The sequence below is a fragment of the Nestor notabilis genome, unplaced genomic scaffold (assembly GCF_000696875.1).
Source record: "Nestor notabilis isolate BGI_N333 unplaced genomic scaffold, ASM69687v1 scaffold30856, whole genome shotgun sequence".
Taxonomy (NCBI): Eukaryota; Metazoa; Chordata; class Aves; order Psittaciformes; family Psittacidae; genus Nestor; species Nestor notabilis.
Genome location: NW_009933823.1, coordinates 1 through 21,149, shown reverse-complemented (window position 1 = coordinate 21,149; position 21,149 = coordinate 1). Strand labels below are relative to the sequence as shown.

General features: G+C 39.0%; 1 protein-coding gene across 1 annotated transcript; it reads left to right on the top strand.

Moving 5' to 3' along the window:
* Window positions 1–3,757: 3,757 nt before the first annotated feature.
* On the top strand, window positions 3,758–12,156 carry LOC104401335 (protein FAM46C-like). Its single transcript, XM_010017059.1, has 2 exons — window positions 3,758–3,848; window positions 10,890–12,156. The coding sequence occupies exon 2, from the start codon at window positions 10,909–10,911 to the stop codon at window positions 12,082–12,084; it is 1,176 nt and encodes a 391-aa protein (XP_010015361.1). The 5' UTR covers window positions 3,758–3,848; window positions 10,890–10,908; the 3' UTR covers window positions 12,085–12,156.
* The last annotated feature ends 8,993 nt before the right edge of the window (window positions 12,157–21,149 follow it).

Sequence of the window (21,149 nt, the reverse complement as noted above, 5' to 3'; positions counted from 1 at the left end):
GTTTTATCACTGCTTTAACTTCTCTCTGCATTTTGGTAATTATGTCAGCAGAGACATTTCATTCTGCCTTCACCACAGAAGACTGCTAGTACCCTAGTCCTGCACCCATAATCCTTTTCCCTGATGTAGTTTGAGTGGAGTTATGCTGGCTTTTACTTTAGCACAAAACCCTAGAAAACATTTCAGTTATCAGCTATTTTCTAGGGGAATCCTAGCTCTTGCAGATGCAGAATTAAGAATAAATGAACTCTTGCACAGCAAGTACTTTGAAGTTATGAAATAATTTATGTGTTTTTTTCTCCACTTTTACAATGTAAACCTAGGAAAATAGCATTTAAAGGAAATCCCACTACTCTATTGTGTAGTCCAAGAGTAACTTTCTAATACGGGTATGGGAATTAATTCATAAAAATATGAATTATATGTTAACATGATAAACACAAATAGCATTATAAACAAACTGTGCAAGACATAGTAATTTTTGACTACAGTCCTTCCATAGTCAAAAGCTGTCCTTTTGACAGCTTGCCTTCTCACCAGTTCAGTGAGACATGCTTCTGTGGAGGGTGCCAGCACAGTCTGGTCCAGGATACAGAAGGTTTTTCCAACTCAATTTAAACTCACCACTTGCTGCAGCAGTCACGAAGAGCCTTTATTCAGAGGCATCCTACACTGCTTAGCAAATCAACTAGACTTCATGTCTTCTTCCATAAAATGAAAATACTTCTGGAGTGAAACAGGATAATTGCTTAATAGCAGATACTTTTATAAAATATGCAGAGCAGAGCATGAGTGATGCAGAGAGGGTTTTATGGAACACAAGTGCAGTTGTCTTTAGCTCTCTGGCTCACCCCAAGGAAAACTCTCCAAGTTCATTGTACTACTGTATGTACTATCAAAATCCACCCTCAATACTTCAAAGGCTCGGTACTGATTCAGAAGAGGAAAAAACCTAAGCATTGCGTTGACTGAATGAACTAAATGCAGCTTCCAGCAAGGAAGGCACAGTGGTTTTTGTTAGGATTAGCAAAAAAATGAGAAATTCAGTCAATTTACTGTGTGTGTTGGAAGCCTCTCAAAACAGAAATAATAGCAAAGCTGGCAGTACCCTCTGATGCTTTCATGACCAAGGCCATCCCACAAGACGAGTTCTTGGAAATGTTCTGCCACTGGGTCTCCCTTGATGTAGATGAGGAGAGGAACTCTCTGGTGAGTTCCTGAGGAGAGCACTGACTTTGTAATACCCCTGAAAACAGCCCAGAATTAGGACTGTGATGGCACGCTGCATGGCTCATCCCTCTTCTTCTGGCATTTGAAGAGGAGAAATTATTATGAAGATGGTTAATAGATGGAAAAGGAGGATTGTTTCATTCTTTACCTTGCCTGCTTTTGCTGCAGTTTAGTCATAGTAATGAGAGCTTTTGATAAGTCAGCTTGGGGTTGAGTCACTGGTATCTCGAGTGAGTAAATAGGTTTTGGTATTAGCCTGAGGAGCTAAGCAGAGCAATCATGTACTTCTCTTGGAAGCTGGCAGGCAGAAAGGGGGAAGCAAGCATCTCTGGAGATGGGAGAGGATCCTTGGCTCTCATTCTTGCTGACTTGGGGAAATCACCTTGAAATCCCCTGGGTCAGCTGCTGAGGCGTCTGAGCAACCTCCACAGTTGCTGGAGCCCATGGGGATATAGGCCCTCAGTAGGTTTGAGTGTCAACATGCCTCATGGTGGGACGTGGGAGTGGGGACATCCAAAAGCAGTGTCTAACTGGGAACATTCTCTCAAGCTGTATTTGTGGCACAGCATGTCAGAGGAGGAAACCCGCAGTGCAGAGCCGTGTGTTATCTCCTGGTCCCTGCTGGGTCTCATTATAGTTCTTTGCTCATTATGCACAGAGACACAAAGGTAAAAGACTTTGAAATGAGTTTGTTGGTGCATATCATCACAATTCACATTTCAAACACAGGAATAAGATAATATCATCTTTGAGGCACAAGGTAATTGTTGACAGAGTCATTTTTATTTTTGTTTTTACTGCAGTTAGAAAAATCCTGGAAACCACAAGTACAGAGTAATGAAATGATGCACTTTTTCCTGTAATGATGAAGCCAATAAAAGGCAGCCATTGAAATAATGTCCCAACAGCCAAAGCACTTCATCAATCTCAGCTGCTGCTTCTATGAACATATTGTATAATAATGGGTGTTCTTGTACAAAAAAATATATAAAGGTCTCTTTCTCCTTCCCCTCAATATCACCAGGGGAAGCCATTAATTCTACTCTAGTGTTTATCTCTTCTATCATGGTGATATATCCATTAATGGATATCATCTATCCATTAAACCTTACACCCTCACACAGAAAGAAATAACAATAGGTCATGGTTAAAAAGTTAAAAACGTTCATTACTTTTAAAAGTAACTGATTATATATTTGTCTGACTTCTCCTCCAGGAGGCCAGACTCCACATGCTGAGAATTCTTTTATCTAAGCAATCCAGAACCTGTTTCCTTGCCATTGAAGATATGACTGGCTAATCAGAGCTCAGCCCTGGCCAGACTTAACTCTGTATTCTCAGCTGCAGACATGACCCATCACTGCACAGATCTGGGGAGCAAGTCAGGGAACATGCATCCATTCAATTAGTGGCCCATCATGAGTTGGAAAGCAAATGAAAGCTGCAGACAGGTCTTGGCACAGCAGACAAGCCCTCACAAAGTGAGGAAAACAAGTACTGGGCTTCTGGCAGCAGTAAAACAGCATATTCAGTGATAAAGTCTGACTGCTGTAGCATGGAGGAAAAATCCATAACATTCCTAATAAAATGAACAATACAGCCCATACATCCTTGGGCTATCATTTCAGCTTTTCCTGCAGATTACGCATATATTAACACTCAAGTCATACTTGCAAAGCCATCTTTACTCAGAAGCATGTATACTTTCAGCATAAAAGTTGAGACTGTGGAACACAACTCAGCAACAAGGAGTAAATTCACATGTAAATCAAATCATCCAGTGGACAGGGCCCCACTCAGGATAGAGAAGGAACCTTGTGTAGGTGTTGTGAACTTCATAGCACGGGGTGCTAGAATTTAGGTCTTTGAAGGAAAGCCTAAAAAAGGCTGCTGAGCTGAAATTGAAATTTCAGATGTAGGCTTTGAAATTAGAAAAAAATATTAACAAGTGTCTTTCTGATAGCATAAAGGTATTTACAAAACCAGTTGTAACTCCTGCATAGCCAGTCAGTAGGACATTCAGCTCACATTCCAGCAATAGGCTTCCCATAAATGAACCAACAACCTTGTCTGCCAGGAAACAAGACCTTCCTGTCTTCTGCATGCATTTTTAGAAAGAATATGAAGCCACTACACAATTCCTAATATTTAATTTTGCTGAATTTGTTGTTGTTGTATGATTCCACTATATCCCTGCTAATTTGCATGTCTATTAATAATAGTAAATTCTTTTTCAAAATCCTGCAAAGAAAATAGCAAGTTTATTAACATCCTTGCAGAGGATTAAGTCTGATCTGAAACCCAGAGTCTTTATAAGCACTTCTGTGCCTTTCCACTGGTTTTACCTTATCATTGCCAACTTAAAAGGCTATTGTTATGACTCCAGGACTGCCACAATGTAATGCATGATTTATTATGTACAGGAGGTGACTGGTAGTTAACATTTGTCTCAAAATGAATGATATTGTTTGATGGCTTTTTTTTCTTTCGTGCAGCTTTCTATGGGCAGTTCTTGTTTTTGTCAGTGACAAGATGACAATCCGTATTTCTACCAAAGGATCCAGTGAGTCATCCTATTAACTCCACTGAAATACATGCTTGCCAATCGTCCTGCCACTGTAAGTCTGTGGGATTTTGCATTCTCCCTGGAGACATTGTTCAGGAGTTAATCCATAGTATGCATTCAGTAGTACAAATAATATTTATCTACAACAGTAACTTCTCAGTGATGACCACGGAACCAAATAGACCCTATTTCCCCATATATTGCATATCACACCTATTTTTTTTTTAAGTTATTAAAGTATTTTAGAGTAAATGAGGAGACTGACTGTGCCACATACCATGCTATTTCCAAGGCCTTGCTTTGTTTGAGCCAAAAGGGTGTGTAAGGAGGAACTTTGTGTTTTGTGGGAACTGATACGAAGTCATAATATATCTGGCCTTGAAAATGTTGCCCTGTGAGGGAATCCACATACAGCTAAGAATGAGTGTACTGTGAGTCATGGTGGAAAAATTCGATGTCCAAAAAACCCCAAATCTCCAGGATGACATAAAGTGGATTATATATTCGTACTGGTTGCCCAAATTAAACTCAGTTATTTTATCTCTACTGAGAGCTCCCAGCTCATTGAGCCAAGATCCTGTAATGTTCCAGTAGAGGTGCAGGCTACTCAGTTCCTTTTCTCAGATTTTTGCTATAGGAGAGCACAGCTGCTCTTGGGTTTGTACTCTTCCACAAGTTTTCATGTGGGAGAAGGGGCAGTGCAGGCTGCTACATGACTTTATTGCTCTTCCCCATCCTTGGGCTGGGTTGTCGGAAAGGTAGGACACAATTTTGTTGATAAAAGTCTCTCCTTCTTTTAAGCTTACTTGTTCTGCCCATGAAGGTGATATTCTGTGGCATAGTTCAAGCAAACTGCTTTCTGCTTAAATGTATTTTGCACACCGTGCAACCTTGCCTCACAGGAGAAGAGCATATGGCCTTGAGTTATTATTTGTTATTTCAGGGTAACTAGATGGTAACTGTACCGAAAACTTAGGGCAACTCATGCGTTATCTCACGATAACAGGATAAATAAACAGTATCTTCATTGCATGCATTAACATTAATGGAAGGAAAACCTCATGGAAAACACTGTCAAATCAATTTAAATATGTCCCCATTTAGGATGCCTCAGATGCTTTACTGCTTCTACTTGTCTCATGCACATTTAAATTATGACTGGGACTCCTTCCACATTTGACATTCTTACCTTCAGAGCTTATGCCAGCTGCTGTCCTTAAATCAGTAAGCATGCGAAAATATCCAGCTTAATAGAGCAATGTATCTTTGAATTAAAATAAAGCCTTAGCAAGCTATCATGGAAGTTGTTAGTGGTGCATGTAACGTGTATGCAGCAAAACCAATACAGAGATCTGAGGGGAGAATTGCAGTAGTCTGAGCATCTCTGGTGTGACCTCCAAAAGCAAGACTACTGCTGGCAACTGACAAGACATTTTGCTTCATCTGTAAAAGGTTTCTTTGCCACGGATTTCAAGTGCAAACAAAGTAAAGAAAGACAATTGGAGCATCGAAGTATTCCATGTAATTATTGTAAAACATACAGGGGAGCACATAAAAGCAAAGGGAAGAGAATGGAGCTAACACAGCTGCACAAAACCTATTTCAGATGTATTCTGCTTGAGAATGCCAGCATATTGCAAACCCTTTGAAAATACACTGAAGCAACATTACAGAGTGTATAAAAAGAGAATCTAACCAGTTTACTGGTAAAATATGAGCTAAATTTGTTGAGACTGTCCTCTAGACTGTAAGTATCTGTTTCTGTGAAAATTGCGTGGAACCTGAAAGCTACTATTGGTGTGGCAGATTTCCTTCATTTGGATGTAAAGCCAGATCTGCTTTTATTTTTTTGTTGAAGCTGGTGTATGGCAGAGTGCTAAGAGGTGGTTAACTAAATCTTTTAGCATCATTGTAAACCCCAACTCATAGTTGTTTGCTCCAAACCCTGCTGAAGAAAATGGGAACCTCTGATTTAAAAATAAAAATAAATAATAAAAATTAGAAAAACTATATTTAATGATCCCAAAATAACTAAACATTTTTCCACATTGTGACCAATTCATTTGCTGAAGGTGCTCACTCAAGGGCACTTGGAACTTGAATCATGGAAATATTTTTTTAACCATGTAATCAAGATAATATGTCACAAAACTTGACGAGGTCTGATCCATCTATATATCTAAAAGAAAACAGTATATCTAAAAGAAAACACCTAGAAAACTGCTTTTCCTCATCACTTTATCTGCCAGAGATGTTAAACTGGGCAGGATTCAGGGTCCATTGCAGTTTATAGTAACATTTTAAATCCCATTAAAAAAAAACCCTAATAAAAATCACTAGAAAAGATCTCAATAATTTAAAAATAATGAAGAAGTGAGGAAAATTACCCCTTTTTTTCAATACACAAATCCAAAGGCTATTTTTTCCTTTCACTGCCATGGTGGAAAAAGTTTTTTTGCAGCCTTCCATTTACCCCTGTATGGTCTTTAAGATAGGAAAACACTCAACGTGAAACACATGAAATACTTTTAGGTATTCATGTGGAAGAAGTGACAGAAACGGAATTCTTTGACAAAGTGCAGCAGGGCAGAGCTAGGGAAGGCTGGGACTGTGGGTGCTGGTGAGTAAAAGCTCCCAAAGTCCATGTTTCATATATGGTTATCCTAAATAGCATAATGCTGCTGCTGCAAAGGGGCAGGGAGATAGAGCTGCCTCGAGGGATCATCCTGCACTGCAAACATCACCGGTTTCCAGAGAATAACGATATTTTCCAATCTCTTTTTCTCATTAACCAAAGCAACCCCAGCACTCGTTTGCGTTAAGCTTCATCTGGCTTCTGTGGTCACGTGCAGTGAGTTCCCTTCCCTTCCTCCCTTGATCTCTCTGGTTTTAGACAATGCTTTGACTAATTATAGCCTCGATACTGCTGCTGATTTATTGTAACTGGGGCTTACTTGCATTAATAACTCCTGATGTTAGCCTGAGCACCTTGGTAAATAAATTTGCTACTGTTCTAAGAAATAAGGTTCCTAATGACTATAAAATTGCCTGGAAATTGTTCTTATTGCCAGACAAGATTAAGGAAAAGAACAAAGGAAAGTCATTCTAGGAAAGTGCAGGGTTATGTACTGGCTTGTAAAGTGGACGTAAATTACTAAATAATAAATAATAAAAAAAGTTTCTTTGGGCTTACCTGTAAATTACTTATATTCTTGACAACTTAATTCCTGTTTTTCCTAGGATATTTTCCTTACATGTCAAAGTTGAAGGCATTATTTCAACACAGAATTCTAAGTATTTATCATAGGACATTTCTCAAATATCAATGTTGAGGCTCTGAACTCACAAAGCATTACCATATTCTCCAGGAATCACATTAGAGAAATTACTTTTGAGATACCACTCTTCAACACCAAAGAAAGATTTACTGACGTTACCTTTTCCTGTCTTTTTTAAGTCTTAGTATATTGCAATAAAAACATGTAGCAAGAAAAGAAGGATTTCTAAGCTTATTTAAGGATACTTCCATCTTCTGACTTTCAAAAAGTGTTTGAAGAGGGTCCCTCTGCTAAAAAAGGGGATTGAATTTCAACATTCCCTTTGTTAAGCCCTTTCTTTTACATCACAGTATTAACCTTGAAAAGCTCTCTCTCAGTTTTGCAATATCAGACAAATCACATAACAACTACTGCCTATACAGTTCTGACAACTAAATGTTTGCTAGTAGATTGTCAGAGCTGATCTGCCATAATCTGATGTATCAATAATATGGATGACAAGCGTGGCAGCAAAGAAGTTTATACAAAACCGTCTCTTCCCAGCCATCTCGCTCCACCCAGTCGTGCGCTACTTCCAGAATGTACACTGCCTTTCTGTGACAGTTGGTTTTTATCATAAACTGGCTATAGTCATAAGGGCTATGAAGGACGGATAGAAGTTTTTTTTCATAATAACAGTTTGTGGTAATAAAGGAACAAGGATGAAATCATAAAATAAATATCTCATGGTAAAATCAGAAACATGTAAAATGGGCAGGGCTATGGATGGCAATTTCTCTCCCTTTCAGTTAAAATGTCATAACTTCTAAATGCCTGCAAGAGTGTGTGCATTTCTGAGTATGTATGCAAACAGATATATATATTTGCATGTTATGTATATAGAGGTACATGCTACATAAATAATGCCAGGAACTAGTGGTTGTGCCAAAGCTGTAGGACCTTCACAGTGGCAAGTCAGCAGCAATTAAACTCCCCAGCTTTGGTCCTGATTTAGACAACTTTTAAAGCATGCATTTAACTTCAAACATATGGTTGGTTCCATTCTTTGTAATGAGGCCAGAAAGGTGCTTAAAGTTACATATGCTCTTGATTAGTTTACTTGGGAGCTGAAACTATAGTGAAATTATGTGAAAAATAGCTCCATAATATTCCCATGCCATTTGTCAGTTCACAAGTTACTTGAAATGACTAAAATATTCCAGAATGTGGAATCTGAAGGCAAAGGAAGGAAAATATATGACAATGTACATATGTAGTCACTACTGATTAAGAAACAACAGCATAGACTTTTCAGTAGTATTATTACTCACTGTGATTTTACTTTATTCTTGAGCTTTAGCTGAAAAAATGTGTTTTAGCTATCTGTCTGCAGAAGCATTTCTCGATGTGTCAGTAGCATGTTTGTAGTGTTGGCAGATACCTGAGAGTCACTTCTTTCTCATCGTGTTTGCATGCAGAATTAAGTAATACAGTGATCTTTATTTTTGTATTCTTTTTAGGTGCTCAGGTAGTGTTTCAACAGCAATGAGCTAAACCCCTTTGCTATGTGACAAATAATCTATTGCAATTTTTTAAAATTATTTTTAGTTTTCCTGAATTCTCTCTGAACTAAGCTTGCACAAACACAACAGAAACATTTTTAAAACCTGTGCAACATTAAAAGAGAAAGCAAAATTACAATGTTTGAGCAGAAAAATGAAATTCCTTTCAGTAAACAAAGTTATTTTCAGTATCTGTACTGAAACTGTACATCTATAAACTGTCTAAACAGTAGCTTCCCATGGGCTGAGGATATCCACATCTGACTCAGGAGAGCAAAGAAATGCCCAAATTAAGCGTATTGACTAAAGAATATTTGCTCTCTTGAGCAATAAAGAAAGGTCCCACCACTTCTGTAAATGTTCTCTTCCTTCACCTGCAGCGCAGGGCAGCAAACAGAGCTTCAAACTCAACACACTGAGGCACAGCAGCCAGCAATGGGTTTAATCAGAAAGTTATCAGTAAATCACAATATCTGCCTGTGAGTTACCCAGCGATTTATGAAAGAGCATTGAAAAATGGTCTGATAGGATTCAGCAATCAACTTTTCTGATTAACCATCTGAGTATTAACTACCCCAGAAGAACTGGGGAAGTGTAAGCAGGCAAAAGGGGACACAGCATGAAATGATGTCCATGGATTCTGGAAAATTTTTAGCTCTCTTAACTGTTGCTGTTCTGTAATATTAATGTCAGGAGACAGTAAGATGAAGATTTCCATCTCTCATTCCACCTTGGACACCACCTAATGCCCAACGATGTTTTTCTTTTCCATAGTTCTTTAAATGCACTTCTTTACTTACTGTAATCACACCTAATTATATAATTGTATGATTGTGTTTAACTATAATCACAGTGCGTATATATACAATTAAAAAAATAAAACATTCAGATTCCCATTACAAAAATTTAATTAAAATAAAGTTTGCATATGATCAATTAGAAACACTTTTAAACCAATACTGTGGGATTTGCACCTTTTTTCCCCCCTCATTGTAAAATGGAAATCATAGAATTATAGAATCATAGAATACTTAGAGTTGGAAAGGACCTTAAGATCATCTAGTTCCAAACCCCCTGCCATGGGCAGGGACACCACATGCTAAGCCATGTTGCCCAAGGCTTTGTCCTACCTGGCCTTGAACACTGCCAAGGATGAAGCATTCACAACTTCCTTGGGCAACCTGTTCCAGTGCCTCACCACCCCCTCAGTAAAGAGCTTCTTCCTTATATCTAACCTAAACTTCCACTGTTTAAGTTTAAAGCCATTACCCCTTGTCCTGTTGCTACAGTCCCTAATGAAGAATCCCTCTCCAGCATCCTTGTAGGCCCCGTTCAGGTACTGGAAGGTTGTTACGAGGTCTCCATGCAGCCTTCTCTTCTCTGTGCTAAGGTCTGTATGATTGATAAATATGATGATATGAAGACAAGATAGAATTTTAAACTGAGGAATTCTAGGGCCTGAGTGTTATCCTATGTATTCTGTAGGTGCTTCTTTACAGGCTTTCTTGAAAAGTTTTAGAGTACCAGTGCAGACTAGAAGGGGTTTTCATCTCATTTCTGCAAACCATAACTTGCAGCACTGGTATGTTAATGTAGGAACATGGTTAATGGCTTAGAAAGGAAAGATTTTGCCTTAGAAACATAGTGGAAACTGCTTAATGATTATTGGATATCCAGTTCTTAAACTGTAATGAGAGGTATTAAAGGATGCGTGTGTATAGATGATCCATAGAGAGTAAAGTACATCTGAGGCATATAGATAGATGAATATCGAGCATGCTGCATTGTTCCTGCTTTTAAAAAACCTTCCTGATTTTTCAGTGGTTTTAAGCATGCAAGTCACTGAAGATGAAGGAGATTTCTAGGTAGGACAGAAAGAACAAATTTGCTCATTTTACTTATTTTAGCTCTTCACAGTGAAATTTATTTGGAGTTTCACTATAACCAGCAAGTATTTCATGTTATTAACCTTTGAGTGGTTTTAAACTAAGTCTATATGGTTTACTGCCTTTACTTTGAGTCATGGATTATACAATAACACAACGGGTCCTCAGCAGGATTAAAACCCGAGTACATTAAAATTCAATTAAAAGCCGTGAGAAGTGCAGTGGTTGACTCAGACCGTTAACTGGGATTGTGCCTCTGTAAAATGAACTGCTTTGTCACTGCACTGAGGAAGGAAGATATATATCTGTTACAACCAAGTGAAATGTCAGGCTGTCTTGTATTTGAGCAAGTTCTAACATTTGTCTCTTAATTTCTGTTTCTCCCCAGTTAGCCAACCGACATCACAATGACTGAGGACTTAGACCACAGATTCAGTAGTCTCACCTGGGAGCAAATTAAAATCCTGGATCAAGTTTTAGCTGAGGTCATACCTATTCATGGGAGAGGAAATTTTCCAACACTGGATGTAAAGCTGAAGGATGTCATTCATGTGGTAAAGGAACAGCTCACTGAAAAGCAAATCAATGTTAGAGATATCCGCCTGAATGGTTCGACAGCCAGTCACATCCTAGTAGAGCAGAATGGAACCAGTTACAAGGACCTAGACATCATTTTTGGGGTGGAACTTCCAAGTGAGCTCGAGTTCCAGGTCGTTAAGGAAGCAGTTCTTAATTGCCTATTGGACTTCTTGCCAAGATGTGTTAATAAGGAAAAAATCACTGCTCAGACCATGAAAGATGCTTATGTGCAGAAGATGGTCAAAGTCTCCACTGACTATGATCGCTGGAGTCTCATCTCACTGTCAAACAACAGTGGCAAGAATGTAGAATTAAAGTTTGTCAACTCACTCAGACGACAGTTTGAGTTTAGCGTGGACTCCTTCCAAATCATACTGGACTCCATACTAAATGTTTACAAAGCAACAGACTTCAAATTGACAGAAGACTCTCACCCCACTGTCATCGCTGAGAGTATGTATGGGGACTTCAATGAAGCAATGTATCACTTGAGATACAAACTGATTTCCACAAGGAACCCAGAGGAAATCAGAGGAGGCGGCCTCCTGAAGTACAGCAATCTCCTGGTTCGCGACTTTAAGCCAGCAGACAAGGATGAAATTAAATCTCTGGAACGTTACATGTGCTCCAGGTTCTTCATTGATTTTCCAGATGTTGCTGAGCAGCAGAGGAAAATTGAGTCGTATTTGCGCAACCACTTCATTGGGGAGGAGAAAAGCAAGTACGACTACTTGATGACTCTGCGTAGAGTTGTAAATAAGAGCACAGTCTGTCTCATGGGATACGAACGGAGACAAACTCTGAATATGATCACAATCCTGGCTTTAAAAGTACTTGGAGAACAAAATATCATCCCAAATGCAGCCAATGTAACATGCTATTATCAGCCTGCTCCATATGTCAGTGACAGAAACTTCAGCAATTACTACATTGCTCATGGACAACCACCTATCTTCTACCAGCCATACCCATTTCACATACAAATTCAAAGTGGCATGGTTTAGGAACCGATAACCTCCTCAGCACTTACACGCCTCTCTCTTTCCAGTTCTATTCATAATAAAGGCATCATTAAAGCAAGTTCAATCATACATTTTGATTTAAGGACATATTTTTGTGCAAGTTGCCAAAGTTATTTGGTTGATCAGTATCTACATCTCCGTTAAGCAGATTGTAAAATAAGTGAAATGGTTATCAGTCAAGTATTTAAATCCCTACATGTGTTTGGGCTACATATATTTTTTTCAATTAAAAAAAGAAGGATATAAATTATTCTAATTTTATAAAATGAAATGCACTAAGTTCTGGGTTCTAAAAAATTCTTAAGCAAAATTTAAATTGTGTACAAGAAAAATGAAGCAAATGAAATACCTCTCAGTAGAAATGCCTGGGTTTAGAATCGATAGTGTTCTGGGTACATTAAAGCAGATCATCCATCAGTTATACCCATGCAGTTCCAACAACATTTATTTGCAGCACCTTTAGAAAATCCCCATTGAAGGGCTGTCTCTTGGTGGGTTGAGCTTTGCTTTACAGGCTCTGGTCTGGTCACTCTTCAGGTCCGGGTGGAGATGTGAGGTTCTTCTCTTCACCAGAGTACTGTCTAGTCATTCGTAGCAGGAAACATACCTACCAAGAGCACACTCAGCATTTTTGTGTATCCAAAACGTCCACTGATCAGAGGGATCTGCCTCTCAGATAGTCAAAGTTGTAAGAGATACAACTATTCTAATTATATTGGTCTTGAAAAACAAGATAATAGAAATGAGAAAGAAGGTGCAAATTGAGCACATAGGGCTTGCTTGCTATTGCTAATTTGTTATTAATCAGAGATGCTTTAATGTGTAATAAAGTCAGGAAAAAAAAGAAAAATATATATAAAAAAAGCCCAGGACTACGTTGTTTTAAGGTGAATTAAAGCAAATCCTTGGCAGTGGCATTCAAAAAATATTTTATACTAGCAATTTCCTGTATATCTTTAGATACCTGCACACATATATTCGTAGCAAATGAAGAATTCCCTTAGTTCCAAGTTTTTGTGTGTGTGTTTACCAAAGATAAGTTTTAAACATGTCACATAAGTGCCTCCCTGTGCCAGTTGCTCTGTGAAAGAAGTGATGTTGGCAATCATGCTATAGAGAGCTTTGTGGCTCCCGAAAGGGAAACGTTTGCTCTTGGTACTCCACTGATGTGTTGCAAAGTGCCCGTACTACTGAAGGTCAGAGGGGTATCACCATTTGTTTCCCTATGACTAGGTTTGGGATGGATAGCTCTAAGATGTTCTCACTGAAACTACTCCAGTTTAGATCCTGAAAATGGTGCAAGAAGGAGTAGTATGAAAAGGAGATTTAGAATGGGTGCAACTGTAAGATTGGAGCAGCCAACTGGAAATGCAGCAGTAAAGTTTCTTACGTCTGATGCTTCACATGTCACTGTGTCATACCACAAGCTTATTGCTGGTACATCACAGTACATATTCATCATCCTTGTGTTTAAAAACACTAACTGCTTTTCATGTATTTACAACAGGCATCAGGTCTTAGACATTTCTTCTACTTGGGAAAGAGCATTTGATTTATTTTACACAGAAATGTGCTACATACCACTATTTTAAACATTTCTAAAATTCCTAAGGTCTATGAAGTCCTATTGCCAGTGAAATGTAGCTTTCCTTTTTACCATTGTATGCCTGTACAGTAGAACAAAGAGCTGTCTCAAGTCAACTTTTCTGGCCATCATCACTGAAGTCAACTCTTTTCTTTAAAATACAGTGCAAAAAATAATGTTTCTGCAACATAAGAAGGGTATACTAATCTACTTGGAAGCTGATTCATTTTCTGATGTCTTTCATGAATATAGCACTATTTTTGGTGATTTTTCAAGTATGCCCAATTCCATGGCTAAAGACACAGTTTATTTCTCTTCCAGTAGTATCTTTCCCTTGGCTAAATAATATTTAATAAAACTGGCGATTCTAATTGCTATGTTATCAGATATGATAACACTAAATTTTCCTGTAAGCACTTCCAGGGAATTCCCCTGTCAGAATAAAAATGGAGTGAAACACGGTGGATTCATTTTTATTTTTAATGGAACCATTTAGATTACAAAGGGAACCTTGAAATTTAGTTTGGTATTTGCCAAATTAAATAGCACTGTGAAATGCTGTAAGAGCCTTATGTAGGTTGTGTCCTTGCTAACAGTCATACTTTTCAACACTCAGCCCGTGTGGTTGGAAGGGCTGCAGAGCTGGACTGGGCACAGCTGGGACTTCCCATTGAAACTGCAGGAGTTAGGCATCCAAACATCTCAAGTGTCAGGAGGAACCGGGCTCCTAAACTCCCTAAATCTGTTTGAAAATCTCAGTCCATCTGCAGTGGCCTGTGACCTTAATGTAATGTAGCCACTTCAACTCATTAGTCCTCTGCTCCCAGTTTCCTTGCTTGCCAGGTGGAGAAATGGGTTGATTTCTCAAGAAGTGGGAAACCATTCAAGCGGGAAGGAGCATTTTCAACATGTCATGTATATCCAATGATCTGTTACCTGGAGAAATACTTCAAAAAACTGGTTTTTAACCGACAAGCAGAAACATGTATCACCCATGTATAAAGGACTATAGTCCTTTTTTGAATCAGGCATTTTGAAAACTATCAGGAAGGGTCAGCTAGCTCTGGATTTGTATAAAACAGCTGGTCTGCTTGTACAGCAAATCTGTATTTAAATATATGTATTCTGTTATGCCTCTGTTTATACATCTGGGTTAGATAAGGATGGACTCAGCCAAAGCCCATGGAGTTATTGGGAAGAATCCTCCTAACTGTAATGGACTTTGTGTGAGACCCCAGGAAAGAGTAAAGGACTTGGGTGAGTACCTAGAGGTAAAGGTACAAAGACACGAATATGCAAAATTGTCTCAGGTATAAATAAACCCTTTAAATTTATTGAAAAAGGTTTTACATTTCTTACCTAGAGGTAGTTAAATTTTGAAGGTCAAGGTTTATGATTTTATATATGCTTAAATATATAAAATCTCACGTATCTATATATACACGGGCAATCAACAAAATCTGATGGTCTTAAATATTTCCTTCCAAATGTTCCATTGATACCTGGCAGCAGTATTTGACCTGGATTTTTTTTTTCTCTAAACTAATACTGAACAGGGGATGTTGTGCAGACTGCTGCTTGCACAACATTGATATCATCAATATGTAAGATGAAATATTGTAACCTCTTCTCCAGTTGTTACTGATTCTACCATATGCAGATATAAATATACAAAGAATTGAAAGAGTTTTCTCAGTACCAGTCTCCTGAGCTTCATGTTTGCATTATAATTATATCTTGTTGTTACAATCTGTTCAATGATTAGAATACCTGGAAATTGTAATTCTGGTTTTATTTAATCACATAAAACTTCTTAAGGTTTACAGCTTAAAGTAATCTACTGTTGTCAAGACCTCAGTGTTAAAGTTTCAAGTGCTTTCCTAAAAACTGTTATTTGAATTTTGTGTTATATTGTAAAAGGTCTATTTGAAGCATACACATTATGGTAGTTCCCTTAAAATGTGATTTGTGAGCTTGATACTCAACACATTACAGAAGTTTTTGAAATGGATAAAAGAAATGTAAAATTGTCCTCATTCGAGATGTTCTATCGTCTGTCGTGTTGCACTGACCCTGTGGATCTGTGAAATCACAGATCTGATTTACCATCGCGTCACTTCCGTTTGATAGCTGCATAATTTGGCTGATGTTAGAGGAGTTATATGCACATAAATTCAAAGTTACGCCAGTGGGTATTCAATATGATTTGCAGAAATACCTGGAGAAAGGACAGCAAAGAGAGTTTGGTAGGTCAGCATGATTCTTACAGCTCAGTTTTTGTTTGATATATTTTTCTATTAAACTAGGCAAATGGAAGGGTATTCAGGACAACGCTGTTGCAGATGAAAGAAGTATTTCACTTAATGTGTCATCTGAAGCTGTTGAAAAAATATTGTAATGCTAAAAATATGTACTAATCATACAAATTTGTAGGTCATTAGTCTACAGTGTTGACTAGTGCCTTTGGGTATCCGGGGAGCGACCATTAAAATAACTTTCTTGTTTAACGTATGGTTTGCTTGTCATCCCTTAATTACTCTGGTTGGATGTCAGTTCAAGCGTGGAGACTTCTTCCACCAGCCAAACTGGCGTGTTAGAAAGCAGGAGTGTTAAAGATTCGGTTGTGGTTTGTCACGTCAATAAACCACCAGCTCGGATTTACCACTGCTCCACTGTCAGACCTGCACTGAAGGTGACAGAACAGCCAGATTCTCATGAATATCTTTGATACATCTGAATGGCTCTGTGCTAGTTGTCAAACAGGCTGGTGTTAAATAGTCACATTTTAAGTGCCTAGATGTGTATTTATGTAATAAAAACATGACTGTCTGCTGGGTAAATAAAATAAATTCTTGACAAATGATTTGATTTTACCTATGACTAAAAATACATTTTACCTACGCTGAGTGCATGTCCCCATAAATCTAAACCCGTATTTATCCAGGCTGTAGAATTTCTGTTGAGTATGAACACAGCCAATGCCAGTGATGTTGGACAGAGGTCAGAGAAATGCCTACAAACTCTTGAGTTTTCATTTAGGCGACATACCCACATTCATTAGATTTCTGTTCACTTACTTGGATTTTATGGGTTTGGGGGCTTAGGTTTGGGTTTGTAGTGATTTTTTGTGGTTGGGTGGGGTTTTTATATTTCATGGGCTGGTTTTTTTTTTAGAGAACTGCTTATTAATTCATTCACATATTTAAAAAAGGACAAGACAATATATATTCTATGTTCCTGAGGATGTCAATTCACTGTTAGATGCCATGGACCCTGTGGTCCCTTAAGAGGAAGGGAAGGAACATGCAGGAGGTTCTAGCCCCATGTGAGGCTGAAATTCCTGACTTGGATGTTTATTGCCTTTTAGTCTCTTGCAGTAAAGAGACTCACCATGGCTCGCATATGGCAAAGATGCTACCATGAGGTGGAAATGGGAAGGAAAAGCTGCAGGGATTGGCATGCTTCAGCAGCCTGAGGGTGTCGGAGAGGCTCCTGCACCCCTGCCACCCCCTTCGAGCTGTGCCCCAAAGCCCTTTTCCTATCAAACGCCTCATAAGATTAATAGCATGGGATTGCCAGACTGTTGTGCAGGGGAATCTGCAAATCTCTCTGCTTTAGGGACACACATAAATTGGCTCAAAATGTTCTTCAGTGTTTTACCCCTTCCTGCATGTGCTGCCACCTCCATTCGGCTTTCCCTTGGGCACCTGGTGCCATCCCGAGCTCTGAGTGCAGAAGGCAGTGAGATACCCACAGTCTGGCGAAACCCTATGTTTTTTTAACCTCACTCAAAACATGCTCTTTCACCTGTTTTTCACAGTGGAATAGATAAATGTTTGTAAAAGCCTTCCTATATTTTTAACCAGTAATAACCATTTAATCATAATTTAATTCCCTGACCACTTCTTTTCTTTTATACAGACAGATTTTAATAGTCTGCCTCTTAATAAAATGTTAAGTGGGGAAACGGGAAGGCAGCCCACAGAGGGGGTTTTCCTTTCCTTAAATATTCACCAGACACTTTCCTGAGGAATTCAAGATATAAGGAAACACATGAAGATGACAGAGGGCTGTTTTGCTTTCCGGTCCCTGCCACCCCCATTTTTTCTGCTCCATCAATCTCCATCATTAAATACTATTTCATAAGCAAGTGATTTTCTTCTTACCAGCTGCTTCCATATTCAGCTCCATTTCATCTTGTACCATTGCAGAACCTGTGTTTCTGAAATCACAATTAGTTACCATGGAAAGCAATTCAATACTGTAATAAATACACTCAAAGGCTGCTCACTCAGCTATGTATTACAAAATAATAATAAAAAAAGTCCTCCAGAGAGCTGCAGAACATGTGCATATATGTTTATAGGCAAGTGTGTGCTTGTTATGTACCTGGGTTAATGTAGTTCTATATTACGTTTTCCTTGTATGCTGGGTGTGTGTGGGAATACAGACCGTGCAGCAAAGCCCACTGAGATGCAGCCCTGCTCCCTCACAAGCCCTGCCCTCTAATATGAGCCCAGTCTTCCCCATCCTATATTTTGCTTCCCTGTAAATATTCTCATCCTGTTGTTGATATGAATTTATTTCACACTCGTTCTGTTTTGCTTTCCAGAATAGGCAGGAACATGATGCTGAGACATATGTTCCTATGATTCTGCTGAGACACAACCAGTGGCATTGCAGCGCCCTTGGCAGCTGCCCGGTGCTGGCTTTGCCAACCCGTTTTCCCTGCGAAGTAGAGAAAGTGCTGGGAGCACAAGTCTCGGCTCAAGGTGTTGATGCAGCCCTGTGGTGCTCTCACCATTTATGCCAGCAATTTCTTCCTCCAGCATTTTATCGGATGAGGAATATGGCCTGACATTTTCCAGACAATAGGCTGAAACGGCAGCTCATAGTTTTGCCTAGAAGATAAAAATGGATCTTGAAATAGATCTATTTTTATTATATTGCCTGCTTATCCCTGGCAGTTCCCAGGTAGGGACATTTTCCAGTCAAGGTTCTGGACTGATTACCTACCTTGAGAGGCTATAGACCCCATCAGGTCAGAAGAAAGAGATGTGAGCTTCCTGTATTAAAGTACAAAGAAGCTGTTATGCATCTTTAGAAGTTGTTTAAACTGTAAGTTCTAGCCCAACTTACTTTGTCATGTTTTCCATCAAGAGGCAGGAAGATGACCATAAGAAACAGCATCACAGCTGTCAAATTTGATAGTATGGGCAAGCACAACTGGTCTCATACTAAAGCCTGAATAATTTATTAGGTCTTTCATTAAATAAAGTATTCAGTCAATTTATTTCTCAGCTCTTATGATAGGAAACCAGAGTGTCAGAAGTCTTTACATCCAACGTGTGAACCAGGCACATGCTTCATACAGCTTTCACAGGGCTGCCCACAGGGAGACATCCAGGTGTATGCACGCTTCTGGGCATCTCTGAACTAAAATAGGATTTTTTTTCCCATGGTTTCTAAGTAAGGTCATAACAAGATAGCAGGTCATAGCACGAACAGTAACGAAAACCTGTGGGAAAAGCATGTTTTAAGTGAAAGTTTGGCTCCCTTTCGAGTTAACAAGGTTATTAAGTTAGACTATAAAGCAAAGCTATAAAAAACCATAATAAAACAAAAATATTTTTAAATGGGAAATGGTTTTGTTCTTCAGCTTTAAAAACTGAGTGCTTTGTCTTTATTAAAACTTGCTTTTAACATCTTTAGATTAAAAATATTTTTTGTTTACTTCTTGCTTACTTTTTTCTGGCACTTTTTTTCCCCTGCTTTTGCTCCCTCTTTTATGTCCTACATAAAAGCTCCCTCCTACATATGCAACATATAAGATGTGGGCTAACACTTCATCATGAAGGTTTTTCAGGGACAATCCTACAGGGAACCTGTCATGTGAAATACATTTCAGCATTTGGGAAATATAAAAATCTCATCAATCATCTCCCCTGTTCATGTTGGTAAATAGTGGAATGCAAATTATCTAACAGTACTTTGGCTTCCACATGATTTGGATTTGCATAAGAGCGTGTTAGTCAATACATGTTTGTGTTAAACAACAAAAGGAAAAGAATTTGTTTTATAAAGTAAGGGTGACTAACGAAATGTCACTGTGGCAGCTGCAATGGCAAAGGGAGGGTGTTCAGTGCAGGGGCTCATGCTGCAGTCTGTGCAAATGGATGTACGCTCTGAATGTAGACGTGGTCACTGCTGGAGTTGAGAGGTGATAAATTCAACTACTATCTCATCGTTGTATAACTGTGAATACCCAAGTCATGGGGCTATTTTCAATTATTATTTCATTAATGATCCTTTAATAATTGTGCACTTCTCCGCCTGCCTTCACTGATATGTGGAGACTGTGCAATGACAGCATGAAAATAAAAACACATCCACTGAAATGCCACCTCCTGGCAACTATCAGGGTATCTATCTCAGCAGTTGTGTTCTCCAAAGCAGCAGTTCTCCCAGCAAACAGCTTCTGAGAAAAAATGGTAAAAGAAATTGGTTCGAAGGATACAGCATTTCCCTTAACCCCAGCTTGAAAATATTACAGATTGCATTGGCAGTTTAGCTCTGTGTTTACTTTAACGGCATTCCGTCTTCAAATACTCATAGAGGGCAATCGGTCCAAAGGGCTCTCAGGTTGCTTAAAAACTGTGAAGTCTTTCCTGGCTCTGCCCTGATAGTCCACCCACTGAACAGGACCAGTAACCCCTTCCTCTGCATACATGTGGGCTTTGAAACAGTAAGCAAAGGTAGCAGAGCTGGACACTGCACAGGTGTAGGTTTGTGCAGCTCATGCTAACAGCAACTGGCTACAGTTTCACAGCATTAAGTTGTAGTGCTCAATAAAAAATTGGTAAGAAGACTGGAGTAAATAAGAGAACAGTAAAGGTAGAGTCTTTGGGGTTTTTACTCAGTTGCAGCTGCATCTTAGACACTGTAAGGGCCAGTTTTAGAGCCACTGGAAGTCATTAGAAATCCTACCTCCAATACTGATTGGGTTTGGATCAGGCTCAGCCTTGTGCACGTGGCTTGTTGCTTCTGGTTTAACACAAATGGAAGATTCTGAGATTGATTTTCATTTCTAAATGTGTGTTTTCCTCCTCTCCCTGTTTCAAGCCTCCTCCAGGCCAATGACCCTTTCGGCAGCTCAGCCTTGTGCAAACACCAGGTGCACAACTCAACCCCAGCCACTGCAGCTTATGGCTGGGCGGGTCCACAACTCACCCCCAGCCACTGCAGCTTATGGCTGGCAGTCACCTGCCTTTACCCCCTTATGGAAACTGTTTGGCTTGGCTGTTAAAATGAGAAGAGGATGTTGTAGTTCAACCCGGCAGCAGCTAACCACCACTGAGTCACTCACTCACTCCCTTCCTACAGTCAGACAGGGGAGAGAACTAGGAAAAAGAAAGTAAAATTTGTGGATCAAGATAAAGACAGTTTAATAGGACAGAAAAGG